Source organism: Dermacentor variabilis, chromosome 7, assembly GCF_050947875.1.
Source record: "Dermacentor variabilis isolate Ectoservices chromosome 7, ASM5094787v1, whole genome shotgun sequence".
Classification (NCBI taxonomy): domain Eukaryota; kingdom Metazoa; phylum Arthropoda; class Arachnida; order Ixodida; family Ixodidae; genus Dermacentor; species Dermacentor variabilis.
In genome coordinates this window covers 128,387,886-128,412,810 of record NC_134574.1, presented here as the reverse complement: position 1 = coordinate 128,412,810, position 24,925 = coordinate 128,387,886, and the positions used below count along the sequence as shown (strand labels likewise).

The 24,925-nt window shown below is 45.6% G+C and overlaps 1 protein-coding gene across 1 annotated transcript; it reads left to right on the top strand.

The window, feature by feature from the left end:
* The first annotated feature begins 7,879 nt into the window (after positions 1-7,879).
* LOC142588849 (BTB/POZ domain-containing protein 6-B-like) lies at positions 7,880-14,357 on the top strand. The gene is made up of 4 exons (XM_075700669.1): positions 7,880-7,885; positions 8,253-8,470; positions 11,500-11,791; positions 13,986-14,357. The coding sequence occupies exons 1-4, from the start codon at positions 7,880-7,882 to the stop codon at positions 14,355-14,357; spliced, it is 888 nt and encodes a 295-aa protein (XP_075556784.1).
* Positions 14,358-24,925: the final 10,568 nt, after the last annotated feature.

Below are 24,925 nucleotides of genomic sequence, written 5' to 3'. Positions count from 1 at the left end.
GTGGAGTCATTCTGGAAATTCATTCCAAATCTGTTCACCTCGCAAACTCACCGGCTACAATTCGTAAATTGCAGCATGTGCGGTGAGGTAATTATTTGAAAAGATAATTAGTACATTTTAGTAAGTTAACTGAATGTGCGTCTCCATTTGTCGTGCATGTAATATCCGCCTCTCTGAACAATCCAGCTGAAGGACTGCAATTATGTTGTATGCAACAGGGTATTTCTAAAAATTTTATATAACTTAAAAATGATCACCCTGTATTTGCGAAGTTGCAGGAACTAGAATACGGCTTCTTCGACATAAAGAATGAGACTATTGCGAGTGTACGAAGGGTGGAGAATATCAGATATTCCATCTCGATACTAATGTTCTTCCCAAAAAATCGCACGTTGCCTCATCGATGGTGCCATGACATAGCGCAGAATTTGCTTATGCCTTGCAGCAATAAGGCTAGGTATGATGACATGAATAAAACAAAGTAATCAAGAATTAATGTATGAGTCCTCAACACCTCGTGAGTCCCAGGAATGGCAGGTCACAGGAACTTTTTATTACGACCAGTTAAAGGAAACAAGAGTAGTCGAGCGCAGCATGGATTCGGGTGTGAAAAAAACGAGACGCAGCATGTCACCGGAAGCGGAAGTGGTGGTCACGTGGTCTTTAGAAGACTAGTGTGTCTCGTTTTCCTCCTCGCTCACCACACAGGGTGGCGACAATCGCGTCGTCTGCTACGGCGCGCCCCATGTTCCATCTCACTCCGGAGTGCCGCGCAAGAACCCGTATGCCGTGCATTGGGTCTGCACGTTAAAGAACCCCAGGAGGTCAAAACTGACTCGGTGTCCCCCACTACGGCGTGCTTCATAATTATATCGTGGTTTTGGCACGAAAAACGTGAGATTTTTTTTTTTTTTTTAGGATCATGACGCAGTCTGTTGAGCTGACCGCGTGGCGGCTGCTAGGTCTATTGCTACCTCTTCCGTAATGTCTGCAGCCTGCACCGTGGCCGCTGCGAGTTCTTCATTTTGGTTGTTTACTACACTTGGGGCGCATTGCCGCTTGCCGGCCTTTGTATGTACTTGGCCCCGTAGGTGTACTTGACCGTTTCTTCTTTCCCGTAAGAGGACTGCCCTGCATGCAATATTGCCTTTCGTCTTGCTAAGTGGTGTTCGAGGTGCATGGTTCGAAAGGGGAATTTTTTTCCACCAAAGGAAGAGTGCTTGCTTTACCGTACTTATTATGTTCGGGGGTCACTGATTAAGTGCTTTCTTTGGCCCTCCTTCTTGGACCTAAGTGTTGGTCTGAAGTAAGTTAAATGAATAATGCAGCAGACTCCGGTTAAGCGGATCTTGAATATACAGAAAAAGTCGGTTTCGTTCGAAAAGTGAAGCACACATTGCGATAGCAAATCAGTAAACAGCTATACAAAGTAAGGAGAGTAGCTTTATTGGCCGAATAAACTTGCAAACATTCCCTTACTAACTAAACTTACAAGCATGGGGTTAAGCGCGCGCACAAGGAGGCATGAACACGTTTCACTCGATGGCCGGGCCGCCGAAACCGAAATTTCCTCTGGCGATCAAGAGAGAACAAGAAGTTGCAGATGCGCAGCTTAAGCATATTTGTTAGAACGCGAACTCTTTAGGTCGCAGTTTGATAGAGCTGCTTACGCCTCGATTTCGGGCTACTCGAAACGGATACGCGTTTGTGACTTGCGACGGCATCGCGTTTTTTTTCCAAAGCGACGGAAGAGCAACGAAAGACAGAAATTGCGTAGATTTAACACGCACGTTTGAATGCATGCATCGAGCGAAGCGATGGGACGCGTAGAATTCAATTTATTTTTTATTTTGCCCGAACCTGTACTTTTGATTCAATGTTTACGCACCCCACAGGTCACACTGTCAAATGTCACGAAATGTTTACAGGTTGATGCACTACCTCGTTGGCAACCTACTTCGATATTTAAAACACCAATTCGGGCACTTTCAGACGTCGACAAAGCGACGTCCCCGAGGTCCGAGGCGATGCTTGAGGCATTCCGGTGGATGAATGATGAGGAGAGGAGGTACAGCAGAGAGAACAACGACACTTGTAATATATATCTTACGTCACAGTACACACAAACGCAAGAGAAAGAGAGAGAGAGAGAGAGAGAGAGACAGAAAGAGAGTCTCTTTAATAAATCCCGAAGAGCTTCGCCTGGCGCCACATCTGAAACGCCACTCAAAACGGGCACGGTGAAAAAATAAAACGATATGCCCCAGTGCACGATATACACACAATGTGCACAGAACACGCCACAACACTAAGTGAGCTAAAGTATGTCAATACGACCATGTCCTCTGAAGAAGCTTTAAAAAAAATTGCTTGGGTGCGCAATATGCGCTGGCATATTGCAAATGATATAACGCGTGGGTGCGTTTTTCTATCCACATTGACAGAGGCACACACCCATTTCTGGAGGTTTTGGCCACTCTGGTTGAGCGGATCGAGAAGGGATGTAGGGCCAAATATCTGAATTTGCGTTACGAGGCACGGAACAAATCAATGAGGACAAGTGGCTCTCCGCTATCAAGAGTCCCGATGCCGGGGCGCAACTATGGGCTGTCCAGAGGGCCCACGATGCGGCGGTCAGGCAAGGCCTGACTGTCCCAACGTGGGAGCGGCCCGCAGCGCGCTGAGTCGCGTTCCTCAGGACCTTATTAAAGTTTTGCATCCATCCATCCATGCTTTTTTATTCAAACTGGAGATGATGTTTATTTATTCACTTATTGGGACATAACAAAGGCTGTCTTTTTTTTTTCCCACGATGGATGTGTGGAGAAAGAGTGGCAAGAAAAAGGCAACTAAATACCTGACAATCTGCCAGATCCTATGCTGACCGCCAAACTGCATCAACGCTTAGCCCAATGGGCTACCACTATTTTAATTTTTTCAACGTTTAAGGCACTTCAAGAATTTGAAAAGAAGCGGCTGACAATCGTGCGCGACCCTCTACCAGGACACGTTTGTGCACATTAATAAAGGCATAGACGCCCGCCGTTACTGCAGGGTAGGTTCGACCCTGATTCACGACTGTGCGAGACTGCCCGTCGACGCTGCCCCGCTTCGGGTTTCTGGACGAAAGGTTCGCCGTGAACCCTTCGGTGCTCGTCGCCATCGCTCGACGTTGCTCCACTTCGCGTCGACTTACCAGCAGCATGCGCTCGCGTTCTAAACAATTAGCGCTCCGAAAGTCCATGTCGAAGCCCGTCCTTAAGCTCCGCGGGCACGCTGGTAACGAACCACTGGTTTCCTGCTCTCTCGAACCCCGGCCCTGGCCCCAGTGTGCCGGAGCTCGAGGTCCCTGCGCTTTGGCAGGCCACTTGGCAGACGATGTGACACGTTCCGGCCACCTGTTCGAGCGCTTTCCTCCGTGCGCAACTGTGACGTCGCGCTTTCCCCGCTCCCTCGCTCCTTCCATGAGATGTGGGGCTCGCCTCTTACAGATCTTCCGTAATGAACCTGTTCATATAGGTGCAAACGATATATCTTGTCTGAAATAAAGGAGTTGATGGTTATCGGCCCTGCCTATGTCCTGTTCTGTGTTATATAACAGGGATAGGGCGTGTGTGTGTGTGACGGGGGGGGGGCGGTACCGCTGTAAGAAAACTAAGAATTAATGGACGCGAGAGCAAGCACACGTCAGAGAGTCATAGAGGAAACAATAAGAAAAATTCGAATGTAGCATTATGTGGCGATATTGTAGCCTAGCTTTTAAGAAATTACCCAGATCCAAAGCGCAAGTTGGAGTCTGCGCATCAGCAAAGCGTTCGTAAACGGGTGCGCGATTAATGAACTGCCGCCATGGTGATTTCTATGTGTATGTTTTAGGATGTATTATTATTGTCGGTATTTTTGTGTTTCTAGTATGTTAGGAAAGTGGTCACATTGCATTTACGATGCGTCATCGTTGTCGCTAAATGGTATGCAAGGGCTCTGGAACCGCAGTTCCGCTATGAAATCGATATCAGGACAAGCTCGGCGTACATCAAAAGCGATGAGAAGTGATAGAATCTGGTGCGCTACGACATTGAAAGTAATTAAACGAAGTAATCGCACGTTACCAATCGCGCGTAGGAGCTATAGTGTTCGTTGAAAGGAGATACGCGCAATACTAGTAAGTATCGCCGTCACCGTGAGCTTCGGTATATACAGTCCAAGGGCGATAAAATGGTCGCGGCGCGCCGTGTGCTTTATGTGCGGGTGAAAGCGCGCGAGGGTGAGCCGGCGATGGCAGTTCTATCTCGTGCATGCAAGGGAGGAAAGGCGGGAGGAAGCGCGCCGTCTTCCGTCGCGCGCACGGCTCCGGAGCCAGGGGACGGAAAGGGGGCGTGTTCTACTCCGGTGGCTGCAGCGTAGCCGCGCGCGCCCGCCCGGACCGCGTTTTTACAATTGCTAGTAGGTAAAGCGGGGTGTGGCGCTTTTGACGGCGCTCGACGTTTCTGCGCAGGCGCGAGTAAGAGCGGGTGCGAGAGAGAAGATTTGGAGGCCTTTGCTCCTTGAATTTGTGACTCTGCCTAGGCACTACGGTGGAGAAGTTTCTTTGCGCGTGTATTTGTTTGCGTATTGTATTTGCGCGTTTCTTTGCGAGTGCAGTATAACTGTTTCTGGACGCCGTCACGCAACACATCGCGCTTCACTCACACCAAGCGCTTCGTGAGGTCAGCAATACGTCAAATCCGCGCAATTTTTCGAATTTGTCGTGCCTGTATAGTCGATGATGCAAGATTTAGGATGAAATTACTGCGTACACTACAGCTATTCAGGGAAGTTGGATCTCAAACGGCAGTCAAAAGTACTTGCTGTAAGCGTAAAGATAGACAGCCGCCTCTCTTACATTGGCAGCATAACCACAACAAGATAGCAGCAGAAATTTCATGTGCGTTAAGATTTGGGAATTGCAAAGAGACAAAAAAATTTTCAAATTACCATAAACTACTACTGCTACAAAATAGAGCCTTGCGTGCCATTGAGGGCTATTGCGGAGCACCACATAAATTACGTACACAATCCTTGTTTGTTGAACATAGCATACTACAAGCTGACGAAGTGTATTATCTACGGCTGTTGCAATACATTCATAGAAACAGTTTGTACTCTATTTCTGACAGTACTATAAGTTACAAGCTTCATGAGGTAAAACTACGTTCGTGTACCGCGAACACGCACGAATTACGGTAAACAAAAGCGAAATTTTCAAGTACCCAACGCCCTCAACAAATTTCCCTTTACAGATGATTTCATTTTCTTTTTATCTAAAAATGTGTTCAAGAAAAACACGAAACGTCGTTTGATTGAAGGCGAAATTCAAATGTAAGAAAATTTATCTACCGTTTGTCTATACATAAGTTTCTCTCTATGTTTGTGGCGGACAAGTGCTGCAGTTGCATTTTTTCGTCTCTTAATTCAGCAGTCATGTACGCATTGTATTTGTACGTGTATAACTTTGAGTGCTTGCATGTTACCTTGCACATGTTTGTCTTTTTCCCGAATTAAATTTCACTGTGCGCATTGTAGCGTTGTTTCGACATATTTCTCGCGCCTTCTATGTAAATTTTTTTTTGCCTTTATATTATTACTGCCAACTGTATGGATATACCGGGGCCTCGTCAGGCTTTACCTCCTTTTGTCCCGGTCTCCTCTTTTCCTTGAAAAGAAGAATTAAGCTTCACTTCACTTCACAAAAAGCGGGACAAGCATAGGCGCGTCCCATGTCCACGAGAAAACCGCCGACGTGCGCTCCGCACGTAACGTACGCTTCAGGACAGAGGACTGGCCCAGCGTAAAGTCTCAGAGCAGCAACACGAAAAACAACGCTGTAGAGGGCTTGAGATAATTGTTGATAGCCTGGAGTTCTATAATGTGCAGTCAGTCAAAGCTGGGCACACGTAGGTTGTCGAACTCCGCCCTCGCGAGAAGGCACACACCGCGTCAAGGGATCGAACCCGCGATCTGAGCAGAACCGCCGCAGCCAAGGCAAAACATGATGCAATACGTACGGCGAAACTGAATGTGACAGGTATTAGCTAAACTGTCTCCCCGTCCTGGTATTCCTGGAGCCGTGTTCCGTAACAGCCGCTTATTTTCCATTGTTTCGTTATCACCCGTGTTGCTGGGGTTAATCGCAGCGGCCGAACCCAACGCTTTGTCTCGCTCCACAAGTACACTACTCTCCACCGTCTGATACAAACCGTGCGGCGTACTTTGGCGCTTGGGAGGCAGGCAGTGGCGCCCTCCCTCGTCGTACTCTTGCAACTGCTTACGAACCTAATGTAACAGTGTAATCCTATTGGACCGTACGCCCGCCTGTTTGTGTGTGTGCGTGTGTATGCGCGGCTAGAGGGGGCCAGCTGTGCGTCGGAGCGCTCCGTCAGCTGTGCCGCGCATGGTATCGTTTTCTCACGTGGGCATTCGTGCATCGTCTTGGTGTTGCCGTAACGTCGTGGCCCCGTAAGTATCTGTACAAGGTGCACGTAAGTACGAGTTTCTTCCATTCTCATCAGTCATGCTGCTCTGCCTATTTACACCACAGCTGTTTGTTGTATCTGTTCCAACCCTTGAGCTGTGTTTCGGTAGGCTCCGGTTAGCTGTGCAGCACAAAGTGTCGTTTTCTCACGTGTATTGTCCTGCATCGTTTTCGTTTGGCCCCGCTTTGACCTTGTAGTTCGCATCATGAATACCCGTACGACGTACACGCAAGTGTAAGTTTCTGTCATTATCATCGCTTCTGTAGTTTTGTTTATTTTAGCCACCGCTCTCTATCTCGGCGCAACATTTCTAGACTGTGGATTCGCTTGTAAACGTTCTCGCAGAAGTGCTATGACGAGGGCCAGTCGTTACGTGGCATGACCGCATTGTGTATGGTGGCGCTGCGAAGTTGGCACACAATCTGTGTCGGTGTGTATAACACGTTACGCAAGGTGCAGCCGGTCACACAAGTTGACGGGACACGGATTCCACGACAAATGCGCATTTCTACTCGGTTGAGGCATGACGCATTTGTTTTAATGGATCGCTGTGTAGGTCGGAAAAAACTACTACACACTGGTGAGCTTAAATTTGAGGCGCTATGTGTGTGGCTATGGTTCGCCTGAATTAAACTTTCTCGCAAATCACATCTTTCGCAAACCTTTGTGACAGACCTCTAAGTGTTGGTTTGTTGTTTTCGTGTCAGTGTACCTGCGTATGTCACCTTACCAGCGCAACCTTACGCCAGGTCGTTGTGCGTTCTTCTCGGTACGAAGTTCACCTTGGGCAGGTTAAGCATGTCCAGCGACATGCGTACTAGGATGTAGGCTTTTACTTGTGGTTAAGTGCGTTTGTGTCTTTCTCTCATCACTCCGTGATGTGCGTTTTGTTAGCGTATTAGACGTAGCGTATAGAGTGATGGTAGCGCGGCGGTGGATCTGTGGTTGTGTAGTCGCGCTGCTGAGCTCGAGGAGAAGGAAATAAAGAGAGGATGCAGGGATGTTAACCAGATATGTACCTAGTTGGCGACCTTACTCTGGGGGAGGGGAAAGAGGGAACAGAAAGATGAGATAGAGGGAGGTAGGGTAGCGGGAAGGGAAAGCCGCGGTGAGCTCGCGCACGCACGCGGAGGGCCTGAGCGAGTCAAAGACGTTCACGAAATAAAGATAAGTGTGTGCCGGGCTCATACCGGTTCTGTATGTTGCCATGTGAACAGGTTCAACGCCATGTCAAAACTGCGTTTTTCCATAGTGACCAGCCGAATATTATGGAAACGAGCCCGTTTGATAGTGCCGACTGGTTTTCGCGGATTGACTGGGCCCACCCTCTCCGTTATATCGAGCGACAGCCGACGACGGGGACGACAATGCCTGTGAGTGTTCTTTAAATTTTTTTTGCAGACTTCCTATGTGCGTAACGCTAGCCAGTGTCGCAAAAAAGGCGTTATGGCGTTATAAGTCCCTGGCACATTGCTGCAGTATTTGCGTTACACACGGCTGCATCCGTTTATCTGATCCGCCCACTTTGAAACAAGTGACGCTAGATGTCAAGTGCCATTGAAAGCCGTCCACGTCTGGGGTGCCCCGTAATTGGGTAAACCAGGACACGTATGGCTTACACGCGCCGTGGACTGTCTTGTTTATGCGCAGAGAAACTTTACAGTGAAATCAACTTGCGTGGTGGCCAATTCCGAAAAGTTTTGTAGAGACGCTCCTGAGAGAGCTGATGTCGATTTGCAGTTGAACGTGGAGAAATTCCTGCAAAGCGGAAGACACGCCGATGTCGAATTCGTCGTAAAATCGGAAAAATTCGACATCTCGAAGACCTTCAAGGCTCACAAGCAATTACTGGCCTTGAGTAACGAAGTTTTCGAAGCCATGTTCTACGGTCAGCTTGCCGAAAAGGACACCGTGGTCATCACGGACCTCCACCCTGATGGATTCTACGGCCTTCTGAAGTGAGTCCTTTGCAGCCGTGTTCATTCGCCGTTGTCACAGGCGTGACCCTACTATGTATCTTTTCGAATGTCACAAGGCATGGGCCCAGAAATGACCTGCGTGCATTGTTGGCAAAGAATAGGCGACTCTTTTACCAAGCGCTTCAGCGTACCGGCTATCTCAATTTGGATCGTTGTAAAATAGTGCATCATGTCCTTTTACAACGAAGCTGTTAGTGCGACTAGAAGCATTCAATAACGTCATGTCTGTTTGGACGGTATTCTACAAAAAATCTAATGACTCAAGATGTTTATTCGGGAAGTGGCGAAAATGTTAAAGGCTATGTGCGGGTAAATTTTGAAGTGTGTGTATTATTTCGGAGTTAAATGAAAATTGCTGAACTTTCGTTCTCGGATTGTTAACAAGTGTTATGCAGTTTCCTCACTGCCCAGTAAGGACCAAAGACTGCAGGCGTTTCACATTTGGACAAAATGGCGGCAGTCTACTTGTGACGTGCACCTAAGCATTGAAGCGTGTAGGGTAATTTTGCACATCCTAAAAATTAACACTAGCATTCTCCAAATTTCTATGCTTTATACGAGACATGTAATAGGCTTTTCTGGTGTCATCGGTGAACTATGCGGGACACGTTGCTTATTTTTCGTTGAACTAGGTAGCATGCTGTCCGTGACTAACGATATATGTTAATTTGTTTAAGTTCATTACAGCCTTGATAGGAAGTTACTCATTAAAATGTTTCAGATTGTCGTACGGCCGTTTTTCGCGCTGTTTGCCGTAGTCTTAAGAGAAGCCTATAGGTGACACCGTGTTCACATTTGGTAGAGCTGGTGGGCGTACTAATTTTAATGTCTGGGAAAACTTTTGCATAACTATCGGAACGGAGTGAACGAAGCAGTAATGGCAGCCTAACCGCAACAATTGACCGACCCCCTAATGCTCTCTTGCTCATCGGGGATCATTACTGGCCTATAGCGAAGTCCTCGTGATTGAACCGCTGTTTCCACATCGACATCTTTAATTACAATGACATTTCCCGCAACTTAGTGATGGATTGAGTTTTCATTGCCATCTATATCACCATTCGGCATGTTTGGTGGACTTCTGTCGCATGCAGCAATAAGTTAGGTATCGTGGTTTCAGTTGAAGTTCTGTTTAACCGGACTTCGCAAAAAGTTTCGTTCCATATAACGCAACTTTGTTAACATCATGCCTATTGGCGGCAAGTTCTTATCATCGTTCCGTCTATCGAGCATTTCTTTTTAAGCGAATTTGGTTTTTCCCAGATTCCACTGTACTAATAAATGTTGTATGACTTGAAAATAAGCAGTGAATCGAAGCGTAATAGTACTGATTATACGACTTTGCGTTCGAGGATGTGATGTGAAAATTTGTAACTGCAGAAAATTGTCACAGTAGACCATGAGTTGATTGACCATATTTGATATGCGTTTCGTGCTTGAAAAATACTGTTTCGCATTTTGTAAGTCCTAACTGTAACCTAAGTTCTAACTGTAAGTCCTAAATATCTGTTCCATGACATGCTCTATCTTATTTTTTATTTTTATGTACTCCTGCTCGGGAAGGAAGAGGCCCTGCAATATGTACTCGTATGAACAGTGTAAATAAGTATTTGTGCACACATCAAAGAAAGTTTCATTTAACCCTGTAATGTCACAACGCCGTTTCCCACTGCGTAAGATTTTAACACCTTTATCTATGTTTCCGGTAGTTGAGAGCGCATTTATACAAAAAAGTAAAATGTAATTTTAGTCCAAGCTATATTAGCATATCTACTAATTATTGATTGGTTTGATGAACAACGTTGCCATCTTTCTTCGAACATGACACTATACTGAGACAAAGAAGTCGCTAAATTTTCGTTATATCCTGCTCGAAGGTCGCTAAAATTGTCGCTAAGATAGTCTAGAGATATTGATGCTGTTTAGGTGTTCTTTCAACATTATAATGTAGGCTAACATCTAGCAAAACATTGCCTGTTCGTGTAGTGTCCATGCAGGTTAAGAATAAATCTTTATTAGGAAGGTATAGAAGACTTAATTCATATTAAAAGTTCATTTTGGAAACAATGTAAGGTGACAGCTGCGATCCTGCGTTTGCGTCCAGGTTTTAAGACAAAAAATTTTGCGCGCTTCAAGCAATCGCAGGTAACCTTATTCTCCCTTCAGAGAGACGCTAGTCCACTCTGCGCCAGCAATATTTTTAGCTTTAAGCGCTTGCGAAAGAAGTGATATTTCTCATGTTCACATTGTGTACCTGTGTACAGGTGTGATGCTACGTTACCGCCCCCTGATCCATCTGAGTGCTAGTTCCGTGCAGTACTGATTTGTCTGGAAGCCGTGAGAAACGCGGCCAATGCATTGATTGGCGTGGACGAGCCCAACTGTAGCACGCCTTTCTAGAGTTCGTATGTCCTATTATTCACCTGCTGCACTGGAAACGTCTCCATAAATTTTAAATTTATTGCACTAAGTCCACCAATCGAACTTAACTATGCAACTCCAGCAACAGCAGTGTAAAGAGCCTTTTGAAGTGCTTCCTGAAGACAAAAAAGAAAGAAACCACAACAAAAAAACGAACATTTTGTGAGCACAATTTAAATGCTGTTTGCCTCATTGCAGCTGACCACAGCGTGCGCCCTTGGCGAGTGGAGACCGCCGCACGCTACAGCCAATGTCGGGTATCTTTTTTTTTCTAGCTTTTTAATGATAAGGTGGCGTATGTTTGGCACTCGTTTATATGATTATTTTATCTTAACCGTTCGTCCCGTGCTATCTCTTTGCAGGGGTTATATTATTAGCCTGTGTTATCGTGTTTTAAATTTCAGATGCACATTATAGACGACGAGGCTTTTTTTCTTTATTTGCCTGTCATGCTATACGTCGGTATAATTTATTGTGCCATTTAGGAAAAAGAAAACCTCCGGGACTTACCCGTGTATCTGCCCTTGTATATTTGGTGATGCGTTCGTCTGTGACAGCTATTTTGCCACCCCGCTTTTGTTTTGCAGGTACGTGTACGCGGGAGGGGCCAGGATCGAAAACTGTCTTGAAGCCCTGCACACAAATGCTGCAGCTGAGAAATATCTCTTCGAAGAGCTGGCAACTGCGTGCCTGGCCTACCTTCGCGACCACGTCGACGCCAAGGAAGCGTGTCCCCTGCTCGACTGTGCCTTCGAGAGCGGCTATGGATCGCTGGACAAAGTGGCGGAGGCAGTGCTCTTTACCAAAGGCGAAGACGTGCTGCGTTCCGATACGTTTTGCAATAGCCGTCTCGAGACAGCGCATCTTGTTCTGGACAAGGTAACAGTCAATAGCACGAGGAGAGTTTCATGCCAAGATTGCTTAGCACGAAACTCTACTGTAGCGTGGGCTGCAATCCTCCGAGCACGATTCCGAGCAAGAAACAAAAAATCGTGAGCGCGCGGTGTCACGTGACTGGGCTACTGAAGTAGGAGGAGCGCAGCTTGCGGCTTGGAGAAGAGAGAACGGCGAAGAGCGGGCGAGCGGCTGCCAAAGTTTGAAAGGTGGAGCTACTTTAGAGAGTAAGCTGCTCCGAACAGCACTATATTTTTTTCGTCTGTTCACCTGGTCAAAAGCAATTGTTCCGGAGTTATTCTGTAGTCATCGCGCAGATCGTGCAGACATTAATATTTGCCGTGTTGAGAAATGTCAACGAAATCGTGTGCTTGTGTTTTCTATCAATTCGCCCCAGCGTGCCGTATTAACTTACAATAGACAAGGTGAATGTTAACCGGTGCATATAAAAGATTAAGAAGCATGTTCCAGGTTACTTTAGAACAGAAAGAAAGCAGGATTATGAGCTTGAAACCTTAAACTGCGCGGTTAACGTGAACAAGCTGCGCTTTGCAACGGTAGCCACGAGACGAGCGATCGCGTACGTCGCATCACGTGAGCGATCGGCGATGACGAAAGTTCTGGTATACCGAACCAGAAAATTCTGGCACAGACCGCGCTTGCGAAGTGGCATGGAAGCCATGCGTCACCCTTGCCGTACGACACTTCCCGCTGTTAGAAGTCGTTGCTGATCTTGGACCGCTGCTGGGAGGCAAGCGTACGGATCTGAGCTGTGTCACGTGCTTCCTCAGCAGGGAAGAGTGTCAGGGCGATAGAATAGTTCAGGTGATTAGTAAAACGCAGAATGGTGTCAAGGAAGCTACGCGCTGGACGAACGTAAAGAAGTGGAAGGGGCGGTAAACAACGGTTTATTGTTGTTGTTCATCGCATTATAACAATGGGCAGCAGGAAGCACGAAACATCGATAGTCGTGGCCGTTGGCATCGTTGCGGATTCAGCATAATGCGTCACTTGGTCGACGTAGACCGTAATCCAACGCTAAAAATGTTTATACCATTAAGGGCGTTTTCTTGTCGCACTGCTAACACCTTTACTGTTACTGCCGTACAAATATTTATAGAGGTAGCGGTATCGGCCCGGTATCGGACGCATGCACCACCCTGCTCATCCGATCACCTACTTTCACTGTGCTAGCTTGTACCCGACAAAACCCTATCCACTGCTGCGTACTCCTTCCCTCTTGTCAGCCAATTAGATAAGAGAAAACTGTCAAGACAGATTATGCTATATCTGCTTTGAAGACAAACAAAAGACGACTGCCTATACAGGAGGAGGGTCTTTGATTGGGCGGATGAAACAACGCTGCGGGTCACCGCCCGGTGCTTGTGTCGGCAGTTACGTAAATGGAGCGTCAGGGGATTGGTGTGAAAACACATTTTGAGAATTTTACATGATAGGGTCCCTGGTACGGATCCTCGACTATCCCTTTTAGAAGGTGGCTGATCTTGACCTCTTTCGCCATTTGAGGTTCCAGGGCCTGGTACAGCTTAAGCTTAAGCACTTCTTCGATGTATGTTGTGCACCGGGAAGTTATGCTCGCTGTGCCCATTTTTTAGCCGCCGGATCCCTGAAACACTTCTTGATTTCATCAACGAACTTCTCCCACGTTGTTAAAGTTGAGTCGTTGGTCCACGTTTCTAGTGACTCGATTTACTTCTGACATCGGACGCTGAGGACTGGCGAGCTGTCGCAGCTGGAAGCGTTCTCTCGTTGTAGAATGACAATTCCGCTACTTCAGTAAAACTCCACGGATTGCGCCTCGGTGGTCGGTTCGCCGTCGTTCTTCGGGGGGGGGGGGGCGTTGTATTACCCCGCGCCTGCACAAGAACTGTTACGATGGGATTTGATTTGCAATTTGGTTATGGTACACAGAATGCAATCATGAGGTCCTGGAAATACTTGCCAATATTCTGTCGTATTCCTATATGACTGCAGATACGTATTCCTTCAAATAATACTGCCCCGTTTGCTTTCGGCTTAATCTTAATGCTAAGTTTAGACAGGCTATCAGCACCTTATACTTGCATTCTTGAGGCAACATATTGCACAACGTAAATTACAGCAATATAAATGCAGGTGGCAAATATATTCGGGCAAGTATTCTCAAATATATTCGCAGGTGACATATGTACGAGAGATTTTGATGGTTCGTGCGGCGCTCAAGTGGACGCGATCATATTGCAAGTCGGGTGCCGTGGACTTCAGGACGACCGTCGCCGCCTTCCTGCCGAAGCTGAGGTTCTTGGCGCTGTCATCGTCGGAATTCGTGGAGTTCGTCACCTCCGAGGACTCGCAAGGTGTGATGGAAAAAGAAGACGCGTTCGCCATTTTGTGCAACCTGATCCACAAAGGGTGCGCTGATCTGCCAGAATGGGTATGCCGGGAGAATGGGCCACGCCGTCTGGCAATGACACCTTTGCAGACTTTCTTGCGGAATTGCAACATTTCTGACCTTTCTGACATAAAAAGATACGAGATTGTTGTAACATAATATAACCGACAGTTTTAATTACTGGTATGGTGATTACGTTTGAGAAAGCTTTAGGCCACAAGTGAACTGATTTCTGCACTCATCTTTGTTGATCAACCCTCTGTTCCTGTTTGAATGAAATCTCTTGCATTTAAAAGAAATAAATTGTGTAGCTGGTCACAGCAAAGTTCTATATATTTGAGTCATTGGATTGATTGATATATAAGTAAAAGTGTGCAGCAGAAGCAGACATCAAGATTTTCTGATGCTTCTGTCACATCTTGATTAGTATGTGTTCCTCAGTTTAGGTTGAATCACTACACGTGAGTTCTGCGGAAAAGTGCTCTTCAGAGAGTGCAGTTTTCTTTATTTAAGGAATGCTTGCATAGGAGACGTTGCAGAAGCGGTAGCAGCGTGCCGAAACAACCTATATAGTATTTCGATTCGCTCATCGCATATTAATCCGTGCCAGTTTATAAAAATTCGCTTCTTTGTTTGTTTGTTTTTTAAAGGGAAACTCGCGAATTTGAAGCTTAATTTAAAGGAAATTGTTCAGTATATTCCCACCATGTTTCTCAATATTGACACGTTGTCGCGATCCCACCGCTGGCAGACAGTTGTTTGAAGTCGGAGGCGATCTCACCGCTGCCAACCAGATGTTTGGATCGCACCGCTGGTACGATCTGTTGGGAACTCGGCGCTGACGCCCGTGGTTGTACCTGGGTCGCAAGCCCCAAGGGTAGCGTTGGCCTGGCGGCCTGGGGTACAACTGGAAGCATCCGAAGGTCCCGGCAAAGCATGAGTCGACTGGTAACAACAAAACAACTTGTTTATTTTAACATCGCAAAGAGTTGGCGGTCAGGTTGACCGAAGTAGAGAGACGGGAGAGCACTTTACTCAACAGAAGAAATCGGAGCCCTCCTTTTGGCGTCCGGGGGCAGCTGTTCTTATACGCTCGCAGTTGAGGGCAAGAAGGAACCCCTCAATAGACGAGCACGTGAATGTACAATGGGCTAATGGTGACGCACACTGTCGTAGCGCTGCCGTAGCACAATGTCGTAGCACAATGTCGTAGCACACTGTCGTAGCGCTGCCGGTCGGGCACAATGACTGTAATGAGAGGATGATCCCTGCTTTCGCATCGCCTGGTTCGGGCACAATGACTGGAAGGAGAGGGTGCCCCTGCTGTCGCATCGCCTGGTTCAGGCACAATGACTGGAAGGAGAGGGTGATCCTTTGCGGTCGCATCGCCGCAGTCGCGCCTGGAAACACCTGGCGATGAGCGTTGCGGCGACGACGATCGGGCCAAAATGTCTGCCGCCCCGCCGCAGTCGCGCCGGCAAAACCACGTGTCGCAGGCGAAACGCAACAACGTGTACTTATCTTTATCGAGCGATCACGTTTCGCCGCCTAACAAATGTTATCGCACAGCGCGGGACGCGCCTGCAAGTATCCGAAGTTTCTGGAAAGTTATCGATGCTTCTATCCGCTGTCTGTTGTCGCCGAACCTTGTATTATCTGGTTTCATCGCCTGACGCGAACGGTGTAGAACTTTGTGGAAGGCACGCGGGTCCCAACGATTAGTCTGGAACATTCGACGACTGCTGTATAAAAGCCGACGCGCTTGACCTGCTGAGCAGATTTTCGACGATCGCCGACCGTGTTCGCCGCAGTGTAGCTTGTTTTTGTGGGCACAGGTTTGCCCAATAAAAGTTAGTTTTGTCTTTCACAGTATTGCTACTGTGTTCTTCAACGTCACCACCACGTGACATCTGGTGGAGGTGCTTGTGCGTTCATGTACCGAACGCGCCCGCAAATCCGCGATCCAAGCCCAAAGCCCGAGGACAAAACCAACATCGCCCAAGCACAGCGCGCTAGCCGCCGACTTCAAGGACTGCCCCCAAAGCACGGACTTCTACCTGAGGCGAGCAGGAAGATTGCCACCAAGTCCACCACTGTTCGAATAAAATGTGCTGCATTGAAACGAGATAAATTGTTTTCAGCGAAGGTCTATACTTTTGAGTCACTGAGTTAATGTGTAAGTAAAAGCGAAGTACCAAATGTAGAAGTTTTTAATTGCGCAGCAGAAAGAGACAGCAAGATTTTCCACTGCTTCTGTCACGACAACTTGATTACTATACGTTCATAAATTTACGTTGAATAACTACTTTGTTTATGTGCGTTCTGCCAAAACGTATCTGTAGAAAGCGCAGTTTTCTTTATTTGTAAAGTAATGCTTGCATAGGAGTGTGGAGGAATGGTAGCAACGTGACTAAGCATTCGGTCGTGGCGTACTGATCCGTGCCAGTTTATAAAAGTGCATTTCTTTGTTTGTTTGTTTTTGTTAGAGGGAAGTCTGCAAATTCGATGCCTAATTTAAAGCAAATTTATTCGGTATATTCCCACAATTTATATATTCAATAAGCAAATTTATTCGATATTTTCTCGCAGAAAAGTCTTCTCCCAACTGTCACTGGGTTCTTACTCTTCTATAATACTGCAGCAGGTTTCACGCAAATAGAGACAACGGTTGTTTAGAAAGACCATTCGTGCGTCTCGCAAACGTTTCAAGAGAAAGAAGTGTAGGCAAACCTTACTCTCATGTCATTGTTCGTAAAAATGTCTTCTTATGCACGCTTGCCGAGACCTCACAGCGTTGCATTTCTTTTCAAAAGCAAATTTAAAGATCGAGTTCGTCGAGATGTGTGCTGTATTTGACTTTCATCTCTCCTTCTGTGCCGGAATATTTATGGAGCGAGAGCCTTTTATATTGTACGGCTGTACAATCATGATTGTATTTCTGTATTCTGCCAAGTAGGTTTGTCTGTACGCGAATAGTTCATGTCAAAGTTTTGTGTTTTGTTGAAAATGTCAAGTGCCTATTCATGTTTTTCTGCGATGACCCTGTGAGGTTACTGAAAGTAGGTTCTTAAGGATGGTCTTTGCTAACAATATTTCATGGCAATGGTGGATGCGTGAACTTGCATGGTAATAAATGTCGAATATAAACATTAACAAGATTTTGCAACAACACGGGGCATGCTGTCTTCGCAGAATTTGGAATAAATGCCGTGACTGAAGTTATTAGTTTTTAGTCGAAACTGTGCATATCGCGCAAGCTTTGTTATGTAGGCACTCTAAATTTGTCACGAAATGCAATGTGGTTGCGAGTAAGAGTTTCCCTTGCCGAAACAATCTGGCGTGCGGGAATATAAACATAAATGTTGCAGATTGCAAGTGTTAAAACTCGTGCCAATTACAGAGTTCCGATAACGAAAAGTTATGGTTTGAATGGCGTCCGATTTAAATTCACCAATTACAACATGCCTTCCAAAGACATTAACTAGAAAACGTAATGAGTGCTTCAGAGTTCATTAACGTTCATATCGGGAGTTATCGCGGAAAATCTGATGTCGGCCACTGCTCTCTAACGTAGCCAGCAAAGATGGTCTCAAACCTCTCATTTTTGTTAACCTCAAACAAACCTTTCAGAAACGCAAGCCGCGGGCACGCGCTCACAAAGAATCTCAAACTGCGCCTTTCACAGTCGGCGCCACCTGTTCTAGACCCGCATGTTGCATTATTACAATGTTTAAATCTAACTAGCTAGCTCGCGTGGGTACACTTTGAACATTTTGTGGTTGTTTTCCCCTGAGAAATTTCTAGGTTTTGATGTCAAGTTACTGCGGTTGGGTGTTTCACGCTCACTGTACGTAAACGTTACACGGCATCGACGCCACTTCTGTTCCTTAGAGCCGTTTCACCAATTTCCTTGAAACAGAAGCATTCTGTTTCGGTAGTAAGAAACAACTCACTAAAATTAGCTTGCCGACCCTATTTAAAGGTTAATGAATATTGGGGTCCATTTTCAGGGATACAGAGGCAGCTGGGATATTTATTTATTTATTTATTTCAGAATACTGCAGGCCATTGCTTGGCCCAAGCAGGAATGAATTTACATTGTTACGTAACCAAGAGAATAAAATGTATACAATGTTAGCAGCACACATATATCAAAAGAATAAACCAAAAGAATAAAATTGTACAATATTAGCAGCATACGGATACCAAAAGAATAAAATTATACAATATTAGCAGCACAAGGATACAAAACATACATATCAGGTAAGCAGACGATGTAACGCATCAGAAAATTTTGTGAGGAAAAAACAGATGCCGGTAACGAATTCCAATCTTGTACTGTTCTAGGGAAAAAACTGTACTTAAAGCTGTTAGTTTTGGCGAAGATGGGAGCAAGTGAATGCTCATGAACGCTCCGAGTCCTTCTCACTAGAGGACGCTTAATGCACTCTGGAAGCTGGAGCTTATTTTTTCCTGTTAAACTATTGTTCAAGAATATCAATCTATTAATCTTTCTGCGGGTTTCTAGTGTATGAATGTTATTTGAGATCATTAACTGCGAAGGAGAGTCTTCCCTTTTGTATTTTCCGTATATAAACCTAACCGCTTTCCTATTGACTTTTTCAAGGATCATTATATCTTTTTTTGTGTATGGGTCCCACACTACTGAAGCATATTCAAGTAAAGACCGCACACAAGTTTCGTAAGCCAATTTTTTTATGTGTGCAGGGGCAGTTTTTAGCTTTCTTCGTAAAACCCATAGCTTTCGAAATGCAGATGTAGAAATATTAGTAATGTGAGCCGACCATTTTAACTTATTGTCGAGTGTTATGCCTAAATATTTATATTTGTCAACTTCCAAAATCATGTTGCCGCGAAGAAAGTAAGGAAGCAAAATGGGAGACTTTTCTAGTTATACGTAAGAGAACAGTTTTTTCACTATTAAGTTCCATAGCCCATTTCAGACACCATTCTTCAATAGCAAAAACTGCTTTTTGAACAGAGATGTGGTCATGTTCAGATGAAATTTGTTTAAACACAACACAGTCGTCTGCAAACAACTTAACAGAGACATCTTTAGGAACAACCGCGACTAAATCATTTACATATATTAAAAACAACAAAGGTCCCAGCACACTTCCCTGAGGAACTCCTGAATGAACATTAACAACACTAGAAGCGGTCTTATTAATTTCCACATATTGCCGTCTGTCTGTAAGGTAGTCTTGAATCCATCGAATAATAAAAAATGGTATACCCATACATTCCATCTTATAGAGAAGTTTGCCATGTGGCACCTTATCGAAGGCCTTGCTAAAATCAAAGAAAACCACGTCCGTTTGCCCGGACATATCAAGCACCCGCGCAAATTCATGTACAGACAAAACAGTCTGAGTAACTGTGGATAACTGCTGCCGAAACCCGTGCTGATTGTCCGACAAAGGATTATGATCGCTCAGGAACTTTCGCAGGTAACCGGCTACAATATGCTCCAACATCTTACAGCAACTGGATGTTATGGAAACAGGCCGATAATTTGAAACAGACAATCGATCACTTTTTTATATACGGGAACCACCCGTGCTATTTTCCATTGTGAAGGAATTTTTCCGTTTGCTAATGAGAGTTTAAAGATGTCTGTGAGGCAGCCTGATATTTGTTCTGCGTAACGCTTCAAAAATACATTCGGAAGACCATCGGGTCCAACGGATTTTTAGTGTCCAGTTTCAAGAGCATCGCCAGAACACCCTCACGAGTTACTTCAATGCCATCCTCTGGTGCAGCCACTGCTTTTATTTCATATTCATCTAATTCTGAAAACACCTCGTAGAAATACTGATTAAAATTCTCAGCTATTTCGGCAGCATCAGTGATAATCTTGTCCCAAACTTTTATTTTAGTAAGTGCATCTTTGGGTTTACTCAAATGCTGCCAAAATTTCTGCGGATCAGTCTTTAGAAACTCTGCTAATGTGTGTGTAAAATATTTAGTCCTGGCGCAGCTCACCTTTGATAATAGCTCACGTTTGATTTCTATAAACAGTGGCGTTGACGTCCCCTGCTTCATACGATATCTCTTAATTCTACGCGTAATGTGTATAATTTCACGAGTAATCCATGGATGTTTCCGCTTCTTCATTATTTTTCTGTTTGGAACGTATTTTTTAATGCAATGCCTAAGCACATTAGCGAACTTTTGCCAAGAGCTTTCCACATCATCACATGTAATCCCAACATTTTCTTCAATATAGTCAATAATCGCCACATCGTCAGCTCTACTAAATTCCTTAACTGTAGCGACATCAAGCGCACGTGTTTTTGATTTTTCGACCTTCCAGGAAAAAGAAATTAAATTATGGTCAGATATGCCGGGTTCAATTTAACAGTTCCTTGTCTAAATCCTTCGCTAATGAACAGCAGGTCAAGAATTGATGTTCCGCGAGTACATTCAGTAACTATTTGGTCAAGACCAAGAGCAAGCATAACATCAAGGATTCTATCGCTCGTATGCGATAATCCAAAAAACAGATTCTTCCAATTTAATAAAGGCAAATTAAAGTCACCCGTTACAATAACATTCTTATTTCGTAACAACAACAAACGGTCATACAATTTGCTCAAAAAGCTTTCATCAGTGTCTGGAGCACGATAAACTGTACACAAATAAAACGCCGTTTCCTTCACTTTGATTTTCAAAAAAAGGCTTTCATGCTCAGCAATCTGGCTTTCTACGTCTACATCTACAAAGGATTTAACAACCACAGCAACACCACCCCCTCTAGATCCTCGGTCCCGCCGATATAACCGATAACCTGGTGGGACTATGTCACCGTCACTTATTTGGTCGTGTAGCCAGGTTTCAGTTATGACACACACGTGCGGATCCAAAGAGTGCAAACAATCTTCCAGTTTATCTTTTTTTATTCACAATGCTTCTTGCATTGAAAGAAACTAACCGCACATCGGACGTATCTGGCCGTTAGCTTTCAAATAAGGATCTGGTGTTGCGCTCTATCAATGTTCTAGAGTTTAGAGCAGCGTCCCATTTATAGTACCGCCCATCGATCTTCAACTTGTCATAAACCAAGGAAATCTTACTTCCAGCCTTTTTTTTCAAGTTTTGCACTTTGCCAAAGATGCTTTCGTTTGCACAACGTTTCCGCGCAGTAGTCATTATCGATTCTAATGTTTTTTCCCTTTAGTTTAGATACATTGCTCCAGACCGCTTGCTTTTCTCTATAGTCCTGAAAGTACATTATGACAGGGCGATTAGAAGAACTTTTCCCCAGTCTATGGATTCGAGCTACAGATGAACACTGCACTCCCAATTTAGCAGAAAAGAGATCATCGATAACTTTTCTGCGCAAGTCTGACTCTGATTCAATAGGATCTTCCTTTACGCCAAAAACAATTAAATTTGACCTCCGACTTCTATCTTCTAAATCATCGAGTCTGGCTTGATGCCGTGTAAGTGCATCCTGCACACCATTTAAAGCTGTGCTTATGTTGTCAATCCCATCTGTTTTCATCTGTAGATCTTTTACGTTTGCCTCTATCTTATTCAAGCGATCACCAAAGTTCCCCAGTGCCCTTTCCGTTGCCTCTAAACGAGACCTAATGTCTTTCTGCCCCTCAATGAGTCTCTGAAACATTTCATCAACTGTTGGGCCTGGATTCATTTCTATATCTCCACAAACAAGCAGCATATATGAGCAATAGCAGCTATAGGCACAGCCCAGACATGTGCGTGCGCACGGCAGGAGGACAAGAAACCTATCGTCAGATCGTATGGTGCACACATAACTAACCTGTACCAGGAAAATACGTAGCATTTTGAGCACCTTGCCCGCAGCGCTTTCGCCGTGCCCACTGAAGACGGACGGGTGTGGTGCCGAATTTATAGGGCCAAGGGCTGATGACGTCACGGTCGATGACGTCCGGTATCCATGTACCTGTGGCGTCCCCACGGTGACGGCGCTGCCAGATGTGCTACAAGGTCGATTCAAATAGGTCGCGAAGCTTCGGGCGAAAAGCGGTTCAGTACGGATTGCCACCGACATCAGCATGGGGGGTTATGGGAGCAGCGATTGAAGCGCGACTATGTTTGGAGGGAACAAACATTGGGAAAGAAAAACGCGTTTTTTTAATTAAAACGAGACAGAGTTAGATTCATTCAACGAAAATAAAATTCCTAGTCATTCTTATATATTCGTGACGAGTTAAGAGAATACAAGTTTAATTTTATTATTATTAATAAATGCATTTCTTTTTAGCGCCCATCGCTACAGGGGGCGTTGACGCCACTATCTCTCGCAATGCAAGGCACGTATTGAAATGGGCAGAAAGGCGCACTCGTAAAGTTCACCTGCTGAAATACGCCCCCCTCACAGTTTGTGCTTTCTTGCTTGTCGAAGTTTGTCTGCATTTGGTGACGCGGGTAGCTTCATCGCGTCTTAATCTGTTCCGTTAAAAGGAGTGGGTTACGACCGCCAGATAATTCTGTAGTTGTTTTCGTGAGACTGCGCTGGCCGACGCGCTTGGCATCCGACAATAGGGTCAGCACTCTACACCTAAAGCTTTCTTCGGCCTCCAAAGAAAGTGTGGTCTGTGCAGGGATGCGATTTCGACAACCGTACGGCTGGCCTCTTCCTGCATCGCTTTCCACGCTGAAAGCTCGAAACACCCGTCAAGTCGAATGGCGGGGCATTTGAATATATAGCTCCAAAGGCAGGACAACAAAACAAATTTCGCGCCTTCGAAAACAAAATGACGTAACTCCTGCTTTTAACGGACATGGCGTCACATTATTTTTTCTTCCGCCGGAAGTGTTCCCACCACATACAGATGGCGCTAAGCCCCATGAACTGCCCAAGGACCGCCATGTTTTGAACGTATGGGTTCCTATGGAAGCTTCGCTACAAGGTATATTTACCTTGTGTGCTATCTTTGGTGACGAATTCTTCTGTTGAAACTTGATGAAGCTCGGCGATAGTCTGCGAAGATGCATGCGCACTTGACAGCAGCAGGACCTGTACCAGGAAAAGACGTAGCATATTGAGCACCTTGTCCGCAGCGCTTTCGCCGTGCCCACTATATCATAAGCACTCCTCTTACTCGACACAACCACAAGTTCTTGTCAATACGATTTAGCCGTGTGCACTAAACTGCAATCGTGCATTGTAAGAGATCAATCTTTTCACATTGTGAGATTCCAAGTTTGGTTGGAATGTATGACTATACTGTGTGTGTCGCTTCTCTCACTATGCTGTAAGTGCAGTTATTGCTTTATATTGCAACTGTAACTCAAGCGATGTCAAGGCGTGACACCGTGAGTGTGATTGCTTGTGTACTTGTATTTCCACCGCTTAAGCCTTCAATATATGACGTCATGTGAGGCCTGTCGCCTCTTTTGACTTGTCTCACTCAGTGTCGGCTGCTTTAGCAGTGCTTGCTCTTTGCTTTTTTTCTTTCTATGCATTCGTACCTGGCACTAAATATTCGATGGCATCACCTGACCGACTGTTGTGTTGCGATAGCAAATAGTTGAATAAACAAGAAACTTTTCAGGCGGTCCCTGCGGTTGTGATTTCAATTTCCACGACTGAAGTGGCCTCTCCCGACAGGCACTACCATCATCTCGACGACAAATCTGTGATGCGTTCAACGTTGTTTTCTTCAGCTACATTGTTGCCTGCTGTGGAATCAGAAGTACATGGACAGAGGCCATCACTCCGACCCAAACCAGCCGTGGTTGCTCAGTGGCTATGGTACTGGGCTGCTGAGCACGAGGTCGCAGGATCAAATCCCGGCCACGGCGGCCGCATTTCGATGGGGGCGAAATGCGAAAACACCCGTGTACTTAGATTTAGGTGCACGTTAAAGAACCCCAGGTGGTCGAAATGTCCGGAGTCCTCCACTACGGCGTGCCTCATGATTAGAACGTTGTTTTGGCACGTTAAACCCAATAATTTAATTTAACTCGGACTCACCTGCGGGGAAAGCTTCATGAAATATAAAATTCGCCAGTCGCCAACGCTGTACTGTAATCTAGTTTACAGCCTTAAGGATCCTGAAGGGTGCGTATCGGTCTATCACTCACGCCCGTACATAGAAAAGGGTGTAATAGTGTGAGCTATAGACAAAAACACCATGACGGGTGTAAATCGGTTTACAGTGGGCTTAGTAGCGCATTGTTGGTGTACTCAGTTGCAAGTTATCACAGGGTTGTGAATTTGAATGCCAGGGGCACTAGACTACAAACCCAGTTTTGTCTTGGCATTACGGGGAAGGTGAAGCGCAGGATAAAGTGGCCTGACAACGATGGCCGTTGGCGTAATGGAAAGGTCGGTTGGACACCGGAAACCCAGTTCCGTACTTCTAAGCGTGACCGTCGCACATGTTCAAGAAAGTTTAAGAAGGACAGTATCCTGGAAACTGGGACATGTACTCGCACTTGGAAAAACAACGCTAAATCAAATGAGCACAGGTGTACGCGTACGGACGTGGAATCGGCGGTTGAAGCAAAGCAGCACTAGCGCAGGGCGATCAACGTCATTTCAGCTAAGGAAACCTCCACTAGGTTGAAGGTTTCACACGAAGGAGGACGAGAAGGAAAAACGTTTATTGAGCACTAGAAAATTTGCTTAATTTGATGCTAAGATGGTGTCTTCCATCTTCTTAGAAATGGCCGTCTGCCCCTATCCCAGGGCTCCGCTGGATGCCGCTGCC

Coding starts and splice junctions, on each gene's coding strand:
- LOC142588849 (XM_075700669.1), top strand. Junction 8,471..11,499: donor GGATTCTACGGCCTTCTGAA/GTGAGTCCTTTG, acceptor TTTGTTTTGCAG/GTACGTGTACGCGGGAGGGG. Junction 11,792..13,985: donor CGCATCTTGTTCTGGACAAG/GTAACAGTCAAT, acceptor ATATATTCGCAG/GTGACATATGTACGAGAGAT.